A 17820-nucleotide genomic window follows, 5' to 3' on the forward strand; every position below is an offset into this window, starting at 1 on the left:
AGACCATAACCCGGTATGGGTATGGATGAAAGGAGCGGAGAGAAGAGTGAGAAGATGGAGACTAAATGAGAGTTTGCTAAATGATGAAATATTCCTTCAAAAAGCAAGGGTAGTATTAAAAGAATTTTTTTGAACATAACTTGAACCAAGGGACAGACCTTAAAACTGTATGGGACGCAAGCAAGGCTGTGCTAAGAGGATTCTTCATACAACAGAACGCTCATCAAAAGAAAATTAAAGAGCAGGGGGGAAAATGGAGATATGGGAAGAAATTGGAAGAAATTGGAAGAAATGAAAAAGAACTATTTAGCAACCCGGACAACGAACTAATTAAACGGAACATAAAACTATTACAGACACAATTTTCAATGATCATTAATCAAGAAATCAAATGGAAAATTAAGTGGCTAAGGCACAGGAGTTTTGAGTTTGCCAACAAACCTGGAAAATTATTAGCCTGACAACTTAAAAAGAAACAAAATGAAAGAATCATAAATAAAATTAAAATTGAAGATAACATAATTGATGACCCAAAGGAAATAAATAGAAATTTTGTGAACTTCTACAGAAAATTATATAAAGAAGGAGAAGAATACCTGAAACAAAACAAACTCTCAAAAATACCAAAGGAGAAAATTATCTTCTTAAACTCATCAATCACGGCAATGGAAGTAGAACAAGCAATTAAAAGAACAAAAATACGGAAGACTCCGGGCCCAGATGGCCTTCCAGCAAGCTTACAAAAAACTTGAAGAATCTCTATTCCTACCACTGAAGGATACAATGAATGATATACAAAAAATGGAAACCTCCCAAAATCATGGTCAGAGAGCTTTATAACCTTAATCCCTAAACAGGGAACTGACCTGACTAATATGTCTAATTACAGTGATACCTCGGGTAACAGACACTTCAGGTTACAGACGCTTCAGGTTACAGACTACGCTAACCCAGAAATAACACTTCAGGTTAAGAACTTTGTTTCGGGATAAGAACAGAAATCGTGCTCTGGCGGCGCAGTGGCAGCGGGAGGTCCCATTAGCTAAAGTGGTGCTTCAGGTTAAGAACAGTTTCAGCTTAAGAATGGACTTCCAGAACGAATTAAGTACTTAACCCGAGGTACCACTGTAATGCTAAAACAAAACTTCTGGTTAAGAACTCAACACAAGACAGAGAAGCTCTAGAAAAAGCCTTGAACCTGAACTTCCGGCGGCGACGCAATCGCCGGGTGGTCGAGGGCTGCTTCGGGTCCGAAGCGCCCTGTCCATCCCGGGGGTCAGGAGCCCCGCTACCGCAAAGCGGGGCTCCGGTTGGGGTGCGGGAAGAGCGTCCCGCACCCTGGGCTCCCCGGCAGCGCCCGCGGAGGCTCCGAACCCTTCCCTCGCTCCCCCTGTAAAGGGGGAGTGGGGGTGAAGGGACAACCGGAGCCGGGCTTCGGGGACATGCCCCAACCGGGATGCAAATGCGGCGACAGAGCCCGCGGTGAGCGTCTAAGTTCTACCTGTGAAGAATGGAGCTAAAGGAACCCGGTGGTCGTGAGTAAAGAATTTGAGTAGAAATCGTGCTTTTGGGACGATCCGGGGGGAAGGAGAAGGGCAGCCTGCCTCCCTCCCTTCGAGCTCAAGAATCTAACCAATTTGAGTGATTACTGCTACAGAACTGGTTACAATGTATTTAAAATCGACACATGAGACTGGCAAACTTTTCTTTCGGGAAGTTAACTAGAGGAAAATATCTCCATTTAAAGTTGCGGTATTTGCGCTCCAGCTCAGGAAAATGGCGACGAACAAAGAGGGGAGTAGAAATATGACACCCACTTCCTCCTCCTCTGCCAGTATGTTGGGTTTCGTCCTTGAACTGGTATTGAACTCTGGACTAACGGATGAACAGAGACTCACTGCCTTGAAGGTGGAACTGCTTTGTAGAAAAGTCAAAGTCTTGTGTGGGGGTCTGAAATGGAACCAATTGCCCACAGAGGAGGCTTTTAAAACTTTTGACATTTTGGAAGAATGCCTTGCCAAGGAGCTGAGAGGGTTGATGCAAAGTTGGAGAGAAATGAGTGAGCTACTTCGGAGAAGAAATTCGCTTTCTGGGGGTGGCAGCCCCAAGGCGACGTCAAGATTTCTTATATCCAGTCCCCGAGGTGTGAGCTCGGGGGCCAGGGACAGAGAATTAAGGTATTTACAAGAAGAAAAGAAATGTTACAAAGAACCGAAGAAGCTGAGAGATGATGAGATGGATACCTCTGATCTCGTGGCAAGGAGAGATTTGGACTGTGCCTGGATCTGTGGACGTTTGGAGAGGGAAGCTACATGGAAGTTTAGTGCTGAAGCCACCAGGAGAAGAATAATGGACAGAGGGGGTGTGGGGTGAAGCATTAAGTAAAATTTAAGGTAGCCTGATATGGTAAACTGAAATCGGAGGGTGAATACTGTCAACAATTTTCTGTTATATTTTTTATTTGAACATGAAAGGAGATATTTCAAGTTATCATGTTATTAGCAGCAATCTTAAGGATAGAAGAGATAGATTTGATCGAATGAGTTGTGAAGATCTGTGAGGGGGAGTATAAGTAAAGTGAATTTAAGTGGATTAAGTTTATGGATTAAGAGGATTGAGATCAAGATGTAGATTAAGATAAGAAATCGATAAGAATAAATGAAGAAGAATTATGACGAGGTATTATTATGATGATGTATTTTTAGTAAAATGTTGAAGATATAATTGATTGTAATTATACAACTGAATTTAATTTCTTTTTTCTTTTTTAGGAGAAATGGTTATAAAATAGATTAAGGATATAAACTCGAAGGTGAAAAGGCAGGGGAAGTCAATAGTCAAGATATGGAAATAGAATTTTTTTTTTTTTCTAGAAAGATGCAATAAGAAAACTTGACATTGTTTGTATTTGTTTTATTTGTTTTGCATTTGTTTAATTGTAGGTGTGGGTGTGGGTATATGTTGTTATAGAAAAATGCCAATAAATTCTTATAAAAAAAAAAAAATAGAAAAAGCCTTGAACCTGAAGATGTGCCAAAAAGTAAAGTACCTGGGAATATGGATCACCCCGAAAAATATCAACCTATGCTAAGATTTGGACTGAGATTAAGAAAATTTAGAAATTTGGAGTAGGCTAAACCTATCTTTCTTGGGAAGGATATCAACCATCAAAACGAATGTTTTGTGATGAATTATGTTCCTATTTCATACAATCCCAGTGTGTGTGTGTGGGGGGGCAGACTGTCGTGGATTGCTCCACGGCGTTGTAGCAGAGAAGTGCAAAAGCCACAGGTTCTTTAGTGCAGTATTGTTTTAATGTGAGCTATATACATACAGACAGTTCATACTAGGACAACTTCACTCTCACTCTCTCTGACTCCACTCTACACCACCACGCCCTGCTTAACAGGTTCCCCTTTAATACAAGACAACAGCCAATCATCTGTCGGCCCACTCTTGCTGAGTCACTCTGACACAGTAAGATTTGCAGGTCTATTGCATCAGCTTCTTTTACTTTGCAAGCAAGCTCAAGCCTGCAGACTTACTAGGCTACACAACATTCTATGTATCCTGACACAGACTGCTTCAAAAAATGGCAGAGTTATTTCCAAATTCATCTGGCAGGGAAAAAGACCAAGAGTTAAACATAAACTATTGATTGACATTAAGGAAAGAGGGCAGTTTTCCCTGCCAGGTGTAAAATTATATTATGAGGCGGCCTGCTTTACTTGGATTAGGGAGTGGTGTGTATTACAAGACCCAGACCTTTTAGATTTAGAAGGCCATGACAACCGATACGGTTGGCATGCGTACTTAGGATATGACAAAGTCAAGATTCACAAGAACTTCTTAAACCACATCACAAGAAAATCCCTTTATATGGTCTGGGCGAAATATAAAGAACTGTTGGAACCCAAAACACTGGGGTGGATATCACCTCTAGAAGCAACGGCAGGAAAAAGAAAGAACATGAGAGAAAATTGGCCAGCAAATAAACTATTATAACAGTGCCCTTCAGCTCTCTATATTGGACAAACAGGCCAAGCCCTACGCCAAAGGATAAATGGACATAAATCTGATATCAGGAATCACAAGACAGAGAAACCAGTAGGAGAACACTTCAATCTCCCAGGACATTCTATAAAAAGATCTCAAAGTAGCTGTCTTAATACAAAGAAATTTCAGAGAAAGACTGGAAAGAGAAGTGGCTGAATTGCAACTAATCACCAAACTTAAAACCATGGAGAAACCTGGTTTGAACAAAGACATTGGATTCTTATCTCATTATACATAACAAGGCCATCCTTAGCCATCTCACCCCTTGCCTTTCCCTGCAAGACTAATTGCAGTCGTCAACAGGTTTTCCACACCTATCAGCTGATCACCCATTCCCACCACCCTTCTGAGTAATACCCCTCCCCACTCCCTCACTATATTTAAGGGTCTGGTGACTTCTGTTTCAGTGTATCTGAAGAAGTGTGCATGCACACGAAAGCTCATACCAAGAACAAACTCAGTTGGTCTCTAAGGTGCTACTGGAAAGAATTTTCTATTTTGTTTCGATCAAACAATTTTGTGAAACAATATACAATGAAATGAAAAAAATGTTCAGATACTCATTTAGGAAAACATCAGAAGGCTTTCTATTGGGAATAGTGCCAGGAAGTCTAAAGGAAGAGGACAATATATTATATTTATACGCAACGGTAGCCGCAAGGCTATTGATTGCGAAAAATTGGAAAAGTTGTGTAATATCGACAAAAACAGAGTGGCTTGCCAAATTGCTGGAGTATTACAATATGTCCAAAACAATGGGAGAAATCGGAAGGATTTCAAAAGAGAGGATAGACAAGGAATGGAAGGTGTTTAAAAGATATTTGCAACATTATATTGAAAAACCAGAACTCCTATTAGAATAAACAAGTTCTGTTATAAATACTGAAATACCAAATAATATGGATAACAATGTGTAACAGAAAAAGAAGTAGAAAGTTGGTCTAATAGTGTGTGAAAGAAAGTAATAGAAATGGAAAGAAATTGCAACTGAGTAGATTGGAAGTCTAGCACGGGGGGGGGGGTGAGGGGTGAGGGATGGTGACGGGGAAAGGAAGTATGTGCGAGATTGAGTGTGGGTATGTATGAATATTTTTAAGGATTGTATGAATGTTTGTTTGTATATCTGTAATATGTATGTATGAATATATTAATGTTGAATTACCTCAATAATAATAATAATAATAATAAATAAATAAATAAAAATAATAAATAAAAAATAAAAAAATAAAAATAAAGCCACTAAGAACAAGCTCAAAAGATCTTAGCTTCAAAATGGCGTATGACTAAAAAGAATAATTCAAAAATAGTGTGTTTATGATGGTCTGTTTCTTTTTATTGAGAAATCTGTTGTCATCTTTTGAATCTCTCTCTCTCGGCTCTGACCTACAAAAGCTTTCAGTAATATAAACAGTCATTAAAATCACACAGTCTTTGCCTTTTTTTTCATGGTGATTGAGACACACCCACCCCCCCAACTGTAATTAAATTGTGATCGTCCCTGTGAATTAAGTTAAATATTTTGTTTATATTTTAAATGTGAGAACAGATATGATAGCTATCTTCAAATATCTTAAGGGCTGTCACATGGAAGAGGGAACAAGCTTTTTTCCCCTCCTGCTCTGGAGGGTAGGACTCGAACTAATGGATTCAAGTTACAAGAAAGGAGATTCTGACTAAACACCAGGAAGAAGTTTCTGACAGTAAGAGCTGTTCGACTGTGGGGCAGACTCCCTTGGGAGGTTGTGGACTCTCCTTCCTTGCAGGTTTTTAAGCAGAGATTGGGTGGCCATCTGTCATGGATGCCGATGCTGCATTACAGGGGGTTGGACTGGGTGACCCTTGGGTCCCTTCCAATTTTAAGATTCTGTGATTGTATAATACAGTGGTGCCTCGCTAGACGAAAATAATTCGTTCTGTGAGTGTCTTCGTCTAGCGATTTTTTCGTCTAGCGAAGCACCAAGGCAGAAAGCGGTTTTCGCGCCGAATTTTTTTTTTCCCGTCTTGCGAGGCAGCCCCATTGACTTTTTCTTCTTGCGGGGCAGCCTTCCGCTAGCGAATGCCTTTCGTCTAGCGAGTTTTTCGTCTAGCGAGGCATTCGTCTAGCGGGGCACCACTGTATTATGGAGGCTCTTGACTTACCTAGTTCAGATTGCTTTTCAGTTTTTCAGCCTGTTGGGCCCTATTGAGGCCTTGCAGTCTGTTTCTCCACACAAAGGGGATGGAGTCAGGCAGAGCTGGGGCATCCGGTTTTGCCGCTTGAGGCATAACGGATCGAGCTGCCCCTCCCTGCCGCCGCTGCTGGTGAAGAAGCAGTGCCAGCACTGGTGCAGATTTCCAGCGACATCTTGACAAAATCTCGTGAGATCTCACCAGAAATCAGCATCGATTCTGCCGCCACTTCGCCAGTGATTGAGGCGGCAGGGTGGGCAGGGGGACACTGCCTCGCCTCGGGGACATCTGATGCCCGAGACGGTGTTACCACTCTGCCTCATTGGTGGGCCAGGCCTGGAGCCAAGTTTCAGGGCCAAGCCACCTTGTGAGGCACAGTATAAATTCTTAATAAACAAGCAGATAAACAAATACTGGCAAGCAGGATCAGTGCCCCGGATGACCGTGGAAATTGTAGTATGACACAACAGAAAGATGGGGTAATGCTGTGGTGCTGCTGCAGCCGCTGTTGTAACCAAGTTCATTATGCGAGTCTAACAATGTGCTTCTTAGTAGCTGCTGCCTGGGGATGAGGCTGAGCTCCCTGAGGGAAATTCGAGGGCAGATTTGCAGCCCCCCTGAAATTTACATCTGTGAGGTGCAATATAGTTTATGATGTTGAATGCAAAGACCTCATATATACTTTATAGAAACATCATATAGAAACTTTATAAACATGATAAAAATTTCAGAATATTCCCACACAAATTTGGCCCTGTGATAGCCCACAGTTGAACTGAAGACAGCCTTCCATGTTATTCTCTTCCATTCAATTATTACAGTTCCACATACTATAATTAACCATGCTGGTGGTGCAATAAAAATAAATGGTTCGCATTGGATTAATACCTGGAAGGCTTCATTCCAAAACTATTATTATATGGTCTTAGACCATTAGCCTTATTGTCCTGTATAAAAGGGTGTTGCAAGTATATGTCTATGTAAATTAAAAGCCAACAGAGAAGGAGCCTCTTACACAGCCAGAAGTGCTAGACGGAGACAAGAGACAGAGTGAGAGAGAGAAGGCAGGGAAATGTTGGGCATACGGTTATTTTTGATTGCTCTGCTGGTGGGTCTTTTGATTCTGTACTTCCTGAAACAGCTCTGGTGGTCACGCCGACGCTTCCCTCCAGGGCCCCTTCCTCTTCCTGCCATTGGAAGCATGTGGCGGGCTGCGATCAGGCTCTATCGAGAGACATTCACTAAGGTACTTCTTTCTAAATAACTGCATATTCTGGCGTATAAGACTACTTTTTAATCCAGGGAAATTTTCTCAAAAGTCGGGGGTCGTCTTATACGCCGGGTGGAGAATCTGCGGTCGAGTATATCTCAAACTCTATATTTTAACTGGAAAAGAAGGGGGTCGTCTTACACGCCAGAAAATACGGTAACTGGCTGAGAAGGAGAATTCATGAAGCGAAGCATGAATTATTTTCTTCTTGTGGTAACTGTGGATAACTGTGGTCTTTGTGAAAACTTCTGGCATGAAGTTTATATGGGAAATCGGTATGTGATATCTAGGAGACTTGGGGTGCAGTCTTCCAGGACGTGGCGGATATTCAAAGGCAGTTTAAGCACTCACATTATTTTCACACCAACCCTGTGGTTGGGCTGAGAGCTAGAGACTAGCCCAAGGTCACTCAGTGTGCTCTGGGGCAGAATTGTGCTTTCTACCAGCTTCTCCCCAATCCCAGTCCAACACTCCAATTTTGCAACACTCCAACCATTGCAAAGTCATCAAAGAAAAGCATCTCACAAGGGCTGGGTACTCTAACAAATTTAACCTGAAAGGCATTTTGAAAGTGCCTGGCACGCTCAAGAACTGACTTCTTGTTAGCATCTCTGGGTTACAGAAAGACTTCTGAAATTTCCTCAGAGGCCATTGCACTCTCACACACTTGTGGGTAGAATGAAGATCCAGAGACAGAAAATCTGATAGCTTAGTTCAGACTGGAGAATAAATAGGCTTCTTCTTTTCTCAGCTGCCCAGATAAAAAGTGAAATGCGCAAATACTTTAAAATATGATTCACAGTACGAATGACCAATGCCAAATGGGCAAACACCCTCTTGCTCAAAAAAAATTAAAGGGACAGGAAAGGTTAGCCATGTAGGCATGCTAGGATTGAAACATGAGGCTGCACAATGAGAGTGGCTCAGAAAACTTAACAGAAGTGGGAAGAAAAAAGCTAAGCAATTTATCAGGAGCTAGTGATCAGTGTGTCTGTTTCAGCTCAGAAGCATATCCAGTGGAGCCACAATGATATGTTCCCTTTAAATTCCGGCTAGGAGGCATATAAGCTCATAAACACAGGTGCTGATGCATTTATCTGTTTCAAAATGTTGCTGCACCAGCATTACTCAAGCAGCTACTAGCAGTTGGCTCAAAGGGAGATGGACTACCAGTTAGTGAAGTTATCAGGCACACCCATTAGAAACCTACCACACAGCTGGCTGAAACACCAAATGTGTCACCAGAGTAGGTGGCATAAAACAAAGAGCACAGGCATCTCTGGGTGCTGTCCCATCTGTTTGCAACATCACTTTTTGTGTGATAAAATATACTATAGATGCTGCTGTGCCACCAAACCTAGTCTTCCCACTTCTCATAGAAGACACAGACTAGGTGAGAGAACCTGAAGTTCACAAATTAACCTGAAAGAACTGTGTGACTAATCTCACTCCTCTCTTTTGATCCAAATGGCAGCAGACAAAACAAAATGGAAACACGGAGCGACCCGTGATGCCTTTCCTTAGAGCTGTAGCAAATGAAAAGGGTAAGTTGTTCCAAGGAAGAAGTGTTCTTTTTCTACTGGTCTTCTCTCCAGAGACATCTTAAGAGAGCAGTTCCCAAGTGTTCAAATGTAAGACCTGAGGCTTTCCAGTGTTCTGTTGAAGGTTGTAAGAGGTTCAGTTGCAAGGTATAAGTAGTAGTCATCATACCTGTTAATAGTAATTATTTGGGGTTCATTTGTAAAGGGCATGACCCAAATATAAAAGTGGGTCATGACCTACAAGTTGGGAAATGCTTCTTTAAGCCAGTCCTGTGAAAGCACCCCTAACAACTGAAGGGTTGTTTTTGTTTGTTTGTTTATATTCCACCCATAATCAGAAGATCTCAGGGCAGGTCACAGTCAACTACAATATCAACCAAACAACAAAAATAATAACCCCCACCCCAAAATCTCGAACATCTCTCAGCTGAATATTAGTTACCAAAAGCCTTCACAAAAAGCCATGCTTTCTGTTGGCATCTGAATGAGAGCAACACAAAAGGGAGTTGAATTTCATGGGCTAGGGAGCTGAGGATCACACAGGAAGCCCACCCATGCCTTATTTTCCAAAGGTATCATACCTTTGGGTGGAGTGCTGAGGATGGCTCCCCGCCAGGAGGTCTTAATTCAAAGGCAGGACTATACAGAGAAAAGTCTCTAGATTATTCAACGTTTTCTAGATTATTTGTAACACCTGGCTTTTGGATCAGATACCTGTATGTTTCGGTAGCTGATGCAATTCTTTCACAACAGATGTAACACGGCTCTGACTAGTGACTCCTAGCCAAGCTGCCTATTTCACTAGCTGCAGTTTCCAAGCAGATCTCACTGCAGTGGTCCAAACAGGAGGTCATCAGAGCATGCATTTCTGTGGCTAGTCTTGTTGGAGGAACATCTATAGCTGTCAAACAAACCAGGACTGGGGGAAGACACTGTGCCCCCTGGGATCCTTGGGTTTCCAGTGATGAGACAATAGTTACTTTCGTAACTTGCAAGTCAAGTGCACTAGGGTGAGAATCCTACAAGTGATGCCACATTTCCATTCACAGTCATCATCAGATATACACATGCTTTCCAAATTATAATTTCAAAACGAAAGCCAGGTGAATTCCCACAGGTGAATGTCACAGCCTTGGTGGTAGACATTGACAGCAGAAACCAAGTGTTGAAAGGTGCAGCTGAGTAGCGTATCTACTTTGTTTAGAACAGCTAGTCCTTATGCCATAAACTTTGCTAACCATAGTCTCCACAAATGACAGAGAGTTTTGGGTCTTTGTATTCTGTGAATAATTGGCTTGCATATAGTATCTCTAAGGGGCATTTCATACAATACTTCTAATGGTCTCAGATCTTGTATTTGCAAATGGACTCATCTGGAAGCAGCAGAGACAGATTGGGCAGTCTGTTATGAAGAAGCTGGCGATGAGGAAGCAAGGGTTGGAGCACTATATAAAAGAGGAGGCCCATCAGCTTGTGGGTACCTTTGCACATGTAAAAGGTATGTGATACTACAAGATGATTTTATTTGTTCATATGAGTATTTATATTAACACCACCCTCACAAAAAGTGTCAGGGCAGTGTACAGCAATTTGTTGTTGTTGTTGTCCAGTCGTTCAGTCGTGTCCGACTCTTCGTGACCCCATGGACCAGAGCACGCCAGGCACGCCTATCCTTCACTGCCTCTCGCAGTTTGGCCAAACTCATGTTAGTAGCTTCGAGAACACTGTCCAACCATCTCATCCTCTGTCGTCCCCTTCTCCTTGTGCCCTCCATCTTTCCCAACATCAGGGTCTTTTCTAGGGAGTCTTCCCTTCTCATGAGGTGGCCAAAGTACTGGAGCCTCAACTTCAGGATCTGTCCTTCTAGTGAGCACTCAGGGCTGATTTCTTTGAGAATGGATAGGTTTGATCTTCTTGCAGTCCATGGGACTCCCAAGAGTCTCCTCCAGCACCATAATTCAAAAGCATCAATTCTTCGGCGATCAGCCTTCTTGATGGTCCAGCTCTCACTTCCGTACAGCAATATAAAACCATTAAAAGTACCATTAAAATGACTGGCATGATTATAATAATCATAAAAATGATTATGCTGGCAGATATCTTAGTCTGCAGGTTTTGCTTTGTTTCCTTTGCAATCTATGCATATTTTGGAGCAGGATTTGATGCATTTTAGATGCTTTTTAATATGTTAAAAATTGCTTCTTTAGTCCTACTATGAAATTTTACTCTTAGTATTATCAAGAGAACAGGATTGATGTCATCACTTCATATATCTGCAAAAATCTTCACTTGCAGGGCAGCCACTTGACCCTTTGTTACCCATCACTAATTCAGTGTGCAATGTGGTATGCGCTATGGCTTTTGGACATCGGTATTCTGCTGAAGATGAAAATTTCCAGAAGCTCACTGAAGCTATTGATCTTGCCTTAAAATGTGGAGGTAGCTTCATTTATGCTGTAAGTAGACTTTTTCTTTCCAGCTGAGTCACACAAGTGTCCCCAGAGCCCTAGCCTCCTGCTTGCATTCAGAGAGACATTGTGGTTGGTCACAGATGAGGGGAACCTGACCTGAAATGCCCCTTCAGCCTTGGGGCAAACACTATTCATCAGTCTAACCCATTTCACAGAGATATTATGAAAAAAGTGGGGAGCCATGCAGCCTTCATCTTCATAATCCTGAATTACTCCAGAGTAAATTGATTAGGTTCTCCGTATGTTCGTTAGACAGCCATAAAGATATTATAGGTTAGTGCTGGTACTGCCAACATGCAATGGGAATCCTGCTTTTATATATTATTAATAAATATAATTTGCATGTTTTGGGAGAGCCACAAATACCAATGTTCCCACAAACACTATAGTTCCAGCAATATGGCAGAGGGTGATTTGTTCAGCTGTCAAATTTTCATGTACAACTTCTACTAGAGTAAACTAGTGGATATGGGAATCAGAAAAATGTGTTTCACTCACTGAGCTCCAAGATGCCTGGATACCAGCAGGTTAGGAAAGGCTAATAATAATAATAATAATAATAATAATTTATTTATACCCCGCCCATCTGGCTGGGTTTCCCCAGCCACTCTGGGCGGCTTCCAACAAAATATTAAAATACAATAATGCGTCAAGTATTAAAAGCTTCCCTAAACAGGGCTGCCTTCAGATGTAGTTGTTTTTCTCTTTGATATCTGGTGGGAGGGCATTCCACAGGGTGGGTGCCACTACCGAGAAGGCCCTCTGCCTGGTTCCCTGTAACTTGGCTTCTCGCAGTGAGGGAACTGCCAGAAGGTCCTCCGTGCTGGACCTCAGTGTCCGGGCAGAACGATGGGGGTGGAGGAGTACAGGACCCTCACCACCTTCACTGGTTCTGATTTGAAAGAGAGGTAGAGCTGGGTATCATCCGCATACTGATATACACCCAGCCCAACCCCCCTGATTATCTCTCCCAGAGGCTGCATGTAGATGTTAAAAAGCATGGAGGAGAGGACAGAACCCTGAGGCTCCCCACAAGTGAGAGTCCAGGGGTCTGAACACTCACCCCCCCCCCCACTTTCTGAACACGGCCCAGGAGGAAGCAGCGGAACCACTGTATAACAGTGCCCCCAGCTCCCAGCCCCTCTAGACGGCCCAGAAGGATGTTATGGTTGATGGTATCAAAAGCCACTGAGAGATCCAGCAGAACTAGGAAACAGCTCTCACCTTTGTCCCTACCGCGCTGGAGATCATTGACATGAAACCAAGGAAGTTTCAGTTCCATGATGAGGCCTTGGACCCAACTGGAAGGGATCCAAATGGTCTGCTTCTTCCAGGTGTGCCTGGAGTTCATCTCAACCATGATACCAAAAAGGCAGCCAAAAGATGTTGGATCATGGAACATGTTACTAGGCTTCTTCATGGTAATTACTGGTTTTTGTTTTTATATTCTTCAAAGCTCCATGAAATGTTCCCTTGGGTCCTGAAGCGTCTTCCAGGGCCACACAAGAAGGCACTCTCCTCTAGGGAGTTTGTGCTTTTATTTGCAAAGGAGGAGATAAAGAAGCACAAAGGACACCATCTTCTACGTGAGCCACAGGATTTCACTGATTTCTATCTACTTCAAATGGAGAAAGTAAGTACCGTATCTGTTTTGTATGTGAACATGGTTAATTCAAAGAGCCATTGCATTCCCTGCAAGGATTGTAAGGTGACCACCAGGATTTTCTGGGTTGCTGATAATATTTGCATTGAGTCCCCCCTCAATGCCACTTTCCAGAGATTATTATTAGCTAGTAAAGTGGATTACAAACCCCACATGTGCATGCATTGACATGGGAAAAAAAATATTTCCATATGTTTGATGGCAAATATGCTTGAATGGTCAAGGGCATTCAAATACATTCTTTGTGTAATTATGATACTTAAATGACTAAAGAACAGTCTTTATTCCAAATTAAAACATGTTCTGAGATTGCAGAAAAGATAATGTTTTTTAATCACCCTGATTACAGGTATGTGAATTTATTTCTTACAATTTTGACTTTCCCTTTAGGGATGGGGGTGAAATTTGATTCAGTTTGCATTAAAAGCATGGTTTGGTTTACGCGAACTGAAATGCAGCCTACTTCAAAATCAACACCCCTCTGAATCTTACAGTGCAGTTCTCCAGCAAAGTAATGTGTACAGAAATGTATATGCTAGGATAGTGAGCATATAAATGTATATATTAGTGTGGGAGGGGTGTCAGAAAAGTGCACATTAGGCAAAATTACACGTTTCTGTGTGCTGCTCTGTTCGCCAGAAGCGGCTTAGTCATGCTGGCCACATGACCCGGAAGCTGTACGCTGGCTCCCTCGGCCAATAAAGCAAGATGAGTGCCACAACCCCAGAGTCGTCCACGACTAGGCCTAATGGTCAGGGGTCCCTTTACCTTTACTACACCCATACTTCCTCATAATCTCAAAATGTTTGGGAAGAACTGCTGCTTTACTGTGTGCTGTTTTAGGAGGATGCCTGAGATGTCCCCCCCTTTTTTTTTAAAAAAAAAAACACCCACCCACCCCTTCAATGTCAGTGTGGGATTACTAATTAAGGTACAGAACTGCATGCAAGGATTTCTTCATGCTCACCTGTCATGCTGGGATGGGCAGGATGCAATTTCTTACAAATAATATTTCGTCTTTCTATTGCCACCAACAGAGCCAGGGTGACCCCAACTCTGTCTATAATGAAGAGAACCTGGCCCAGTGTATACTTGACCTCTTTATAGCAGGGACAGAGACGACCGCTACTACTCTGCAATGGGCACTGCTTCTCATGGCAACTCATCCAGATATCCAAGGTGAGAGTCCTGTGCGATGCTTTTCATGCAGTAACTTTTTGGTTAAGGGTGTGAGGGCTTATGAAATATGAAGAAAAACGACAAGATTCCATCTACTTTCAACTGTATGGAGAAACTGTTGAGTTAAGAAGCTTAACAGTGAACCAACAGGCCATTTTTAATGTACAAACAAGAGGGATAGCTCAGATTTCCTTTTTGCCAGTTCCCCTGCAATTTGACGTGGTTCTGGAGTTTCCAGACAGACCTGCTCCTATGCCGATTGATTTGGGATAATGGGATAAAAATTCTCTCCACTTTACCCAAGATAAGTAAACTAAGACCCACTCTTCTATTTTCCTGACTCAAGCTCGCTCTCTACCCCTTCAACCCCACAACCCGTAGCAGAATCTCCCTCTAGTTTCCAGCTTCCATTCCTATTTCTGACTAAGGGAATTGTGAAAATGAGATGTTTCCAATTTCTCCAAGCTTTGGACTGTATGTAAAAAAAACTCTTTTATCTATAGTCAGTTTTGTCACAGTGGAATCCAACTGCATCTACAGGGAACTGATGTCCATAGCAACACAACCATATTTTGAAGCATATTTCAGGACCACTGAGTTTCCTTTAAGATGCCTGGATTTTTCACTTCACCCCATACAGTAGCTCAATTGCCTTTCAGGTTTCTTTAATGTACTTGTTAGAAGCAATACAAAAAAGAGAGCACAATTTCAGGCAATATTAGCAAAGCGTCCAGAATAAAGCTTCCATTCCCACCATTTTCATCAGAGAAAGTCCACAAGGAGGTGGAAGGTGTTTTGGGTTCCTCTCAGTCAGTCTGCTATCAAGATTGGAAGAAAATGCCATTCACCAGTGCTGTGATTCATGAGATCCAACGCTTAAAATATGCCTTCTTATTCAGAATCATCAGACAATGTGCAAAGGATGTGAACATCTTTGGATTTCTCATGCCCAGGGTAAGGAAAATTGATATGGTTGTACTCCATATTCAGGGCCGTCTTAGGCATATTGGCCGCCGTGGTGCAGCGGGCAATCCCTCTGGTGCCCCCGTCCCCGGAGAGTAGTGGTGGTGGTGGGCTGGCAGGGGGGAGGGTGGCATCTGGGGCATGGGGGGAGAGCGCGGGGTGCGGGGCGGGGAGGTCCGGCATGCTGCCTTTGCGCCTCTCCGCCTCTGGGGCCGCCTCCCTCCCACACTGGCCGCCCCTCGGGAGGGGAGGCGGGTGAGTGGGGGATGAGGGGCGCGGCGCTGGAGCGGTGTGGGACTCTGCGCCCCCAGCACGCGGGACGGGAGGCAAGGGCGGCCGGCTCGCAGCCTGCCCAGGAGCGGCATGGGCGGCAGCAGTGGCGCCACCGGCACGCAAGCGCCCGCCCGCCCGCCCCCCGGGTCGGGTCCACCTGGCGGCATGCAGGGAGGGGGGAGGCCGCTGGTGGGGCTGCGCGGCTCCCCCACTCGCTGCGCTCGCCCTGGCGCCCCGCACCTGTAGGGGCAATGGCTAAGACGGGCCTGTCCATATTCTATGGGTAAGGAGCAATGCATATGCCTCTGTGTAGCGCATAGACTGAAGGCCAAGCAATTCAACATCCCTTCCCCTGAAAAAAGGTATTGCAGTGACCCAGGGTTAATGTTCTTTCTAAAATAACTCTCCCCCTGCCCAGCCCCACATTCTTCAAAAGAAAAACTGCATGAACAGTGCCTTACACTGAACTCTCTTCATTTGGTTCCACTGATGGCCATAGCATCCGTGCCAGATTCAAGAATGAGGATTTGAAACAGAACAGCGAATAATGTGTTTTCAGTTTATTCTTCCTGAAATATTTTGCATAGTGGTTTCACACTATGGGACTCTTCTTCCCTAGCTTTTTGGCAATCTCCCTGAATATGCTTTTTATTACCACGCAGATGAAGCTTGGGTATATAAGAAGTGCACAAAGATTTGTACTGGGACAGAGGGACAACCTGAATAGTGCTGGTCTGGATGCATTCTAAGTACATTTTCATTCATTTCAGGGAACTTTTATTAACCCAGATCTGAACTCTGCTGTTCTTGATAATAAGCAATGGAAGACCCCTGAAGAATTCAACCCAAATCATTTTTTGGACAAGGATGGGAATTTTGTGGCCAGGGGAGAATTTCTGCTGTTTGGTTCAGGTAAATGTAGCAGTGATTTATTTCATATATATTTTTTATAGTTGCTGGATTGTTTCAGAGAGGCAGATGCTTCTGTAAGGTTTTTATTTCCAAAGAATATAGGATTATTTGCTGCTCATAGCGTTGGGGTTTGAAGACTGATCGTTGGGCACTGAATTACTCTTATGAGTCTTTACTCACAGTGCTTTCAGGACTCAAGTCTCCCAGCTTATCAATATAGATTTGTGTTCACATTTCTATACACTAGGGGTCCGTCAGTTACTGGTGGATAGCTCAGTTTGTAGATTGTGAGACTCTTAATCTTAGGGTCTTGGGTTTGAGCCTCGTGTTGGGCAAAAGATTCCTGCATTGCATGAAGGTTGGACTAGACCAGGGGTAGGCAACCTAAGGCCCGTGGGCCGGATGTGGCCCAATCGCCTTCTCAATCCGGCCCACGGATGATCTGAGAATCGGCATATTTTTACATGAGTAGAATGTGTCCTTTTATTTAAAATGAATCTCTGGGTTATTTGTGAGTCCTGCCTGGTGTTTTTACATGAGTAGAATGTGTGCTTTTATTTAAAATGCATCTCTGGGCTATTTGTGGGGCATAGGAATTCGTTCATTTTTATCCCCAGAATATAGTCCGGCCCACCACATGGTCTGAGGGACGGTGGACCGGACCCCTGCTGAAAAAGGTTGCTGACCCCTGGACTAGACAATCCTCATGGTCCCTTCCAACTCTATGAATCTATGAGCTTGTGGGCCAAAGCAAGCCCCCCCCCCCCATGGCAGCCCAAAGTTGAAAAAGGAGGTGTGGAGATAACGGGGTTATAACAAGGGGAGCTGATGATGGAACACTTTGGGTAGTGGCAAAGGAGCTTCATCTCCCAACCTGTATTGCCAACCCAGAGTCAAAACTAGTTGTTGACTATGGTATAAGGCTCCATAGGTATTACTCATTTCTTGCCTTTCCTTCCCTTTCTTCCACAGTGGATTCTGTGTGCTTAGAGGAGCAGCTTGCAAGAATTGAGCTCTTCATTTTCTTCAGCAATTTGATGAGGTCGTTCATCTTCCAGCTGCCAAGTGGTGTGAAAAAATCCAGTGAACAGCACAAAGTGGGACTGACAACCTATCCCCAGTCTTATAAACTCATTGCCATTCCTCGCAGCAGGGCATCGTAAACTGTCAACACAGTTTGAGCAGTCTATTTATTACCATAAATTTCTCAGTTCTGCTCTGAGGTGGAACTTCTATCCAAAGTTGCATTAGACCTACAATATAATACATTGCTAAATCAATCCTTGTTGCCTAATACAGTTCTTCTTTGTTTGCTGTTCATAC

The 17820-nt window shown here is 43.3% G+C and overlaps 1 protein-coding gene across 1 annotated transcript; it reads left to right on the forward strand.

Moving 5' to 3' along the window:
- The first annotated feature begins 7072 nt into the window (after positions 1-7072).
- On the forward strand, positions 7073-17820 carry LOC117047542 (cytochrome P450 2J5-like). The gene is made up of 9 exons (XM_033150818.1): positions 7073-7471; positions 8970-9039; positions 10385-10534; positions 11332-11492; positions 12964-13140; positions 14208-14349; positions 15116-15303; positions 16356-16497; positions 17470-17820. The coding sequence occupies exons 1-9, from the start codon at positions 7298-7300 to the stop codon at positions 17658-17660; spliced, it is 1395 nt and encodes a 464-aa protein (XP_033006709.1). The 5' UTR covers positions 7073-7297; the 3' UTR covers positions 17661-17820.

Source organism: Lacerta agilis, chromosome 5 (assembly GCF_009819535.1).
Source record: "Lacerta agilis isolate rLacAgi1 chromosome 5, rLacAgi1.pri, whole genome shotgun sequence".
NCBI lineage: Eukaryota > Metazoa > Chordata > Lepidosauria > Squamata > Lacertidae > Lacerta > Lacerta agilis.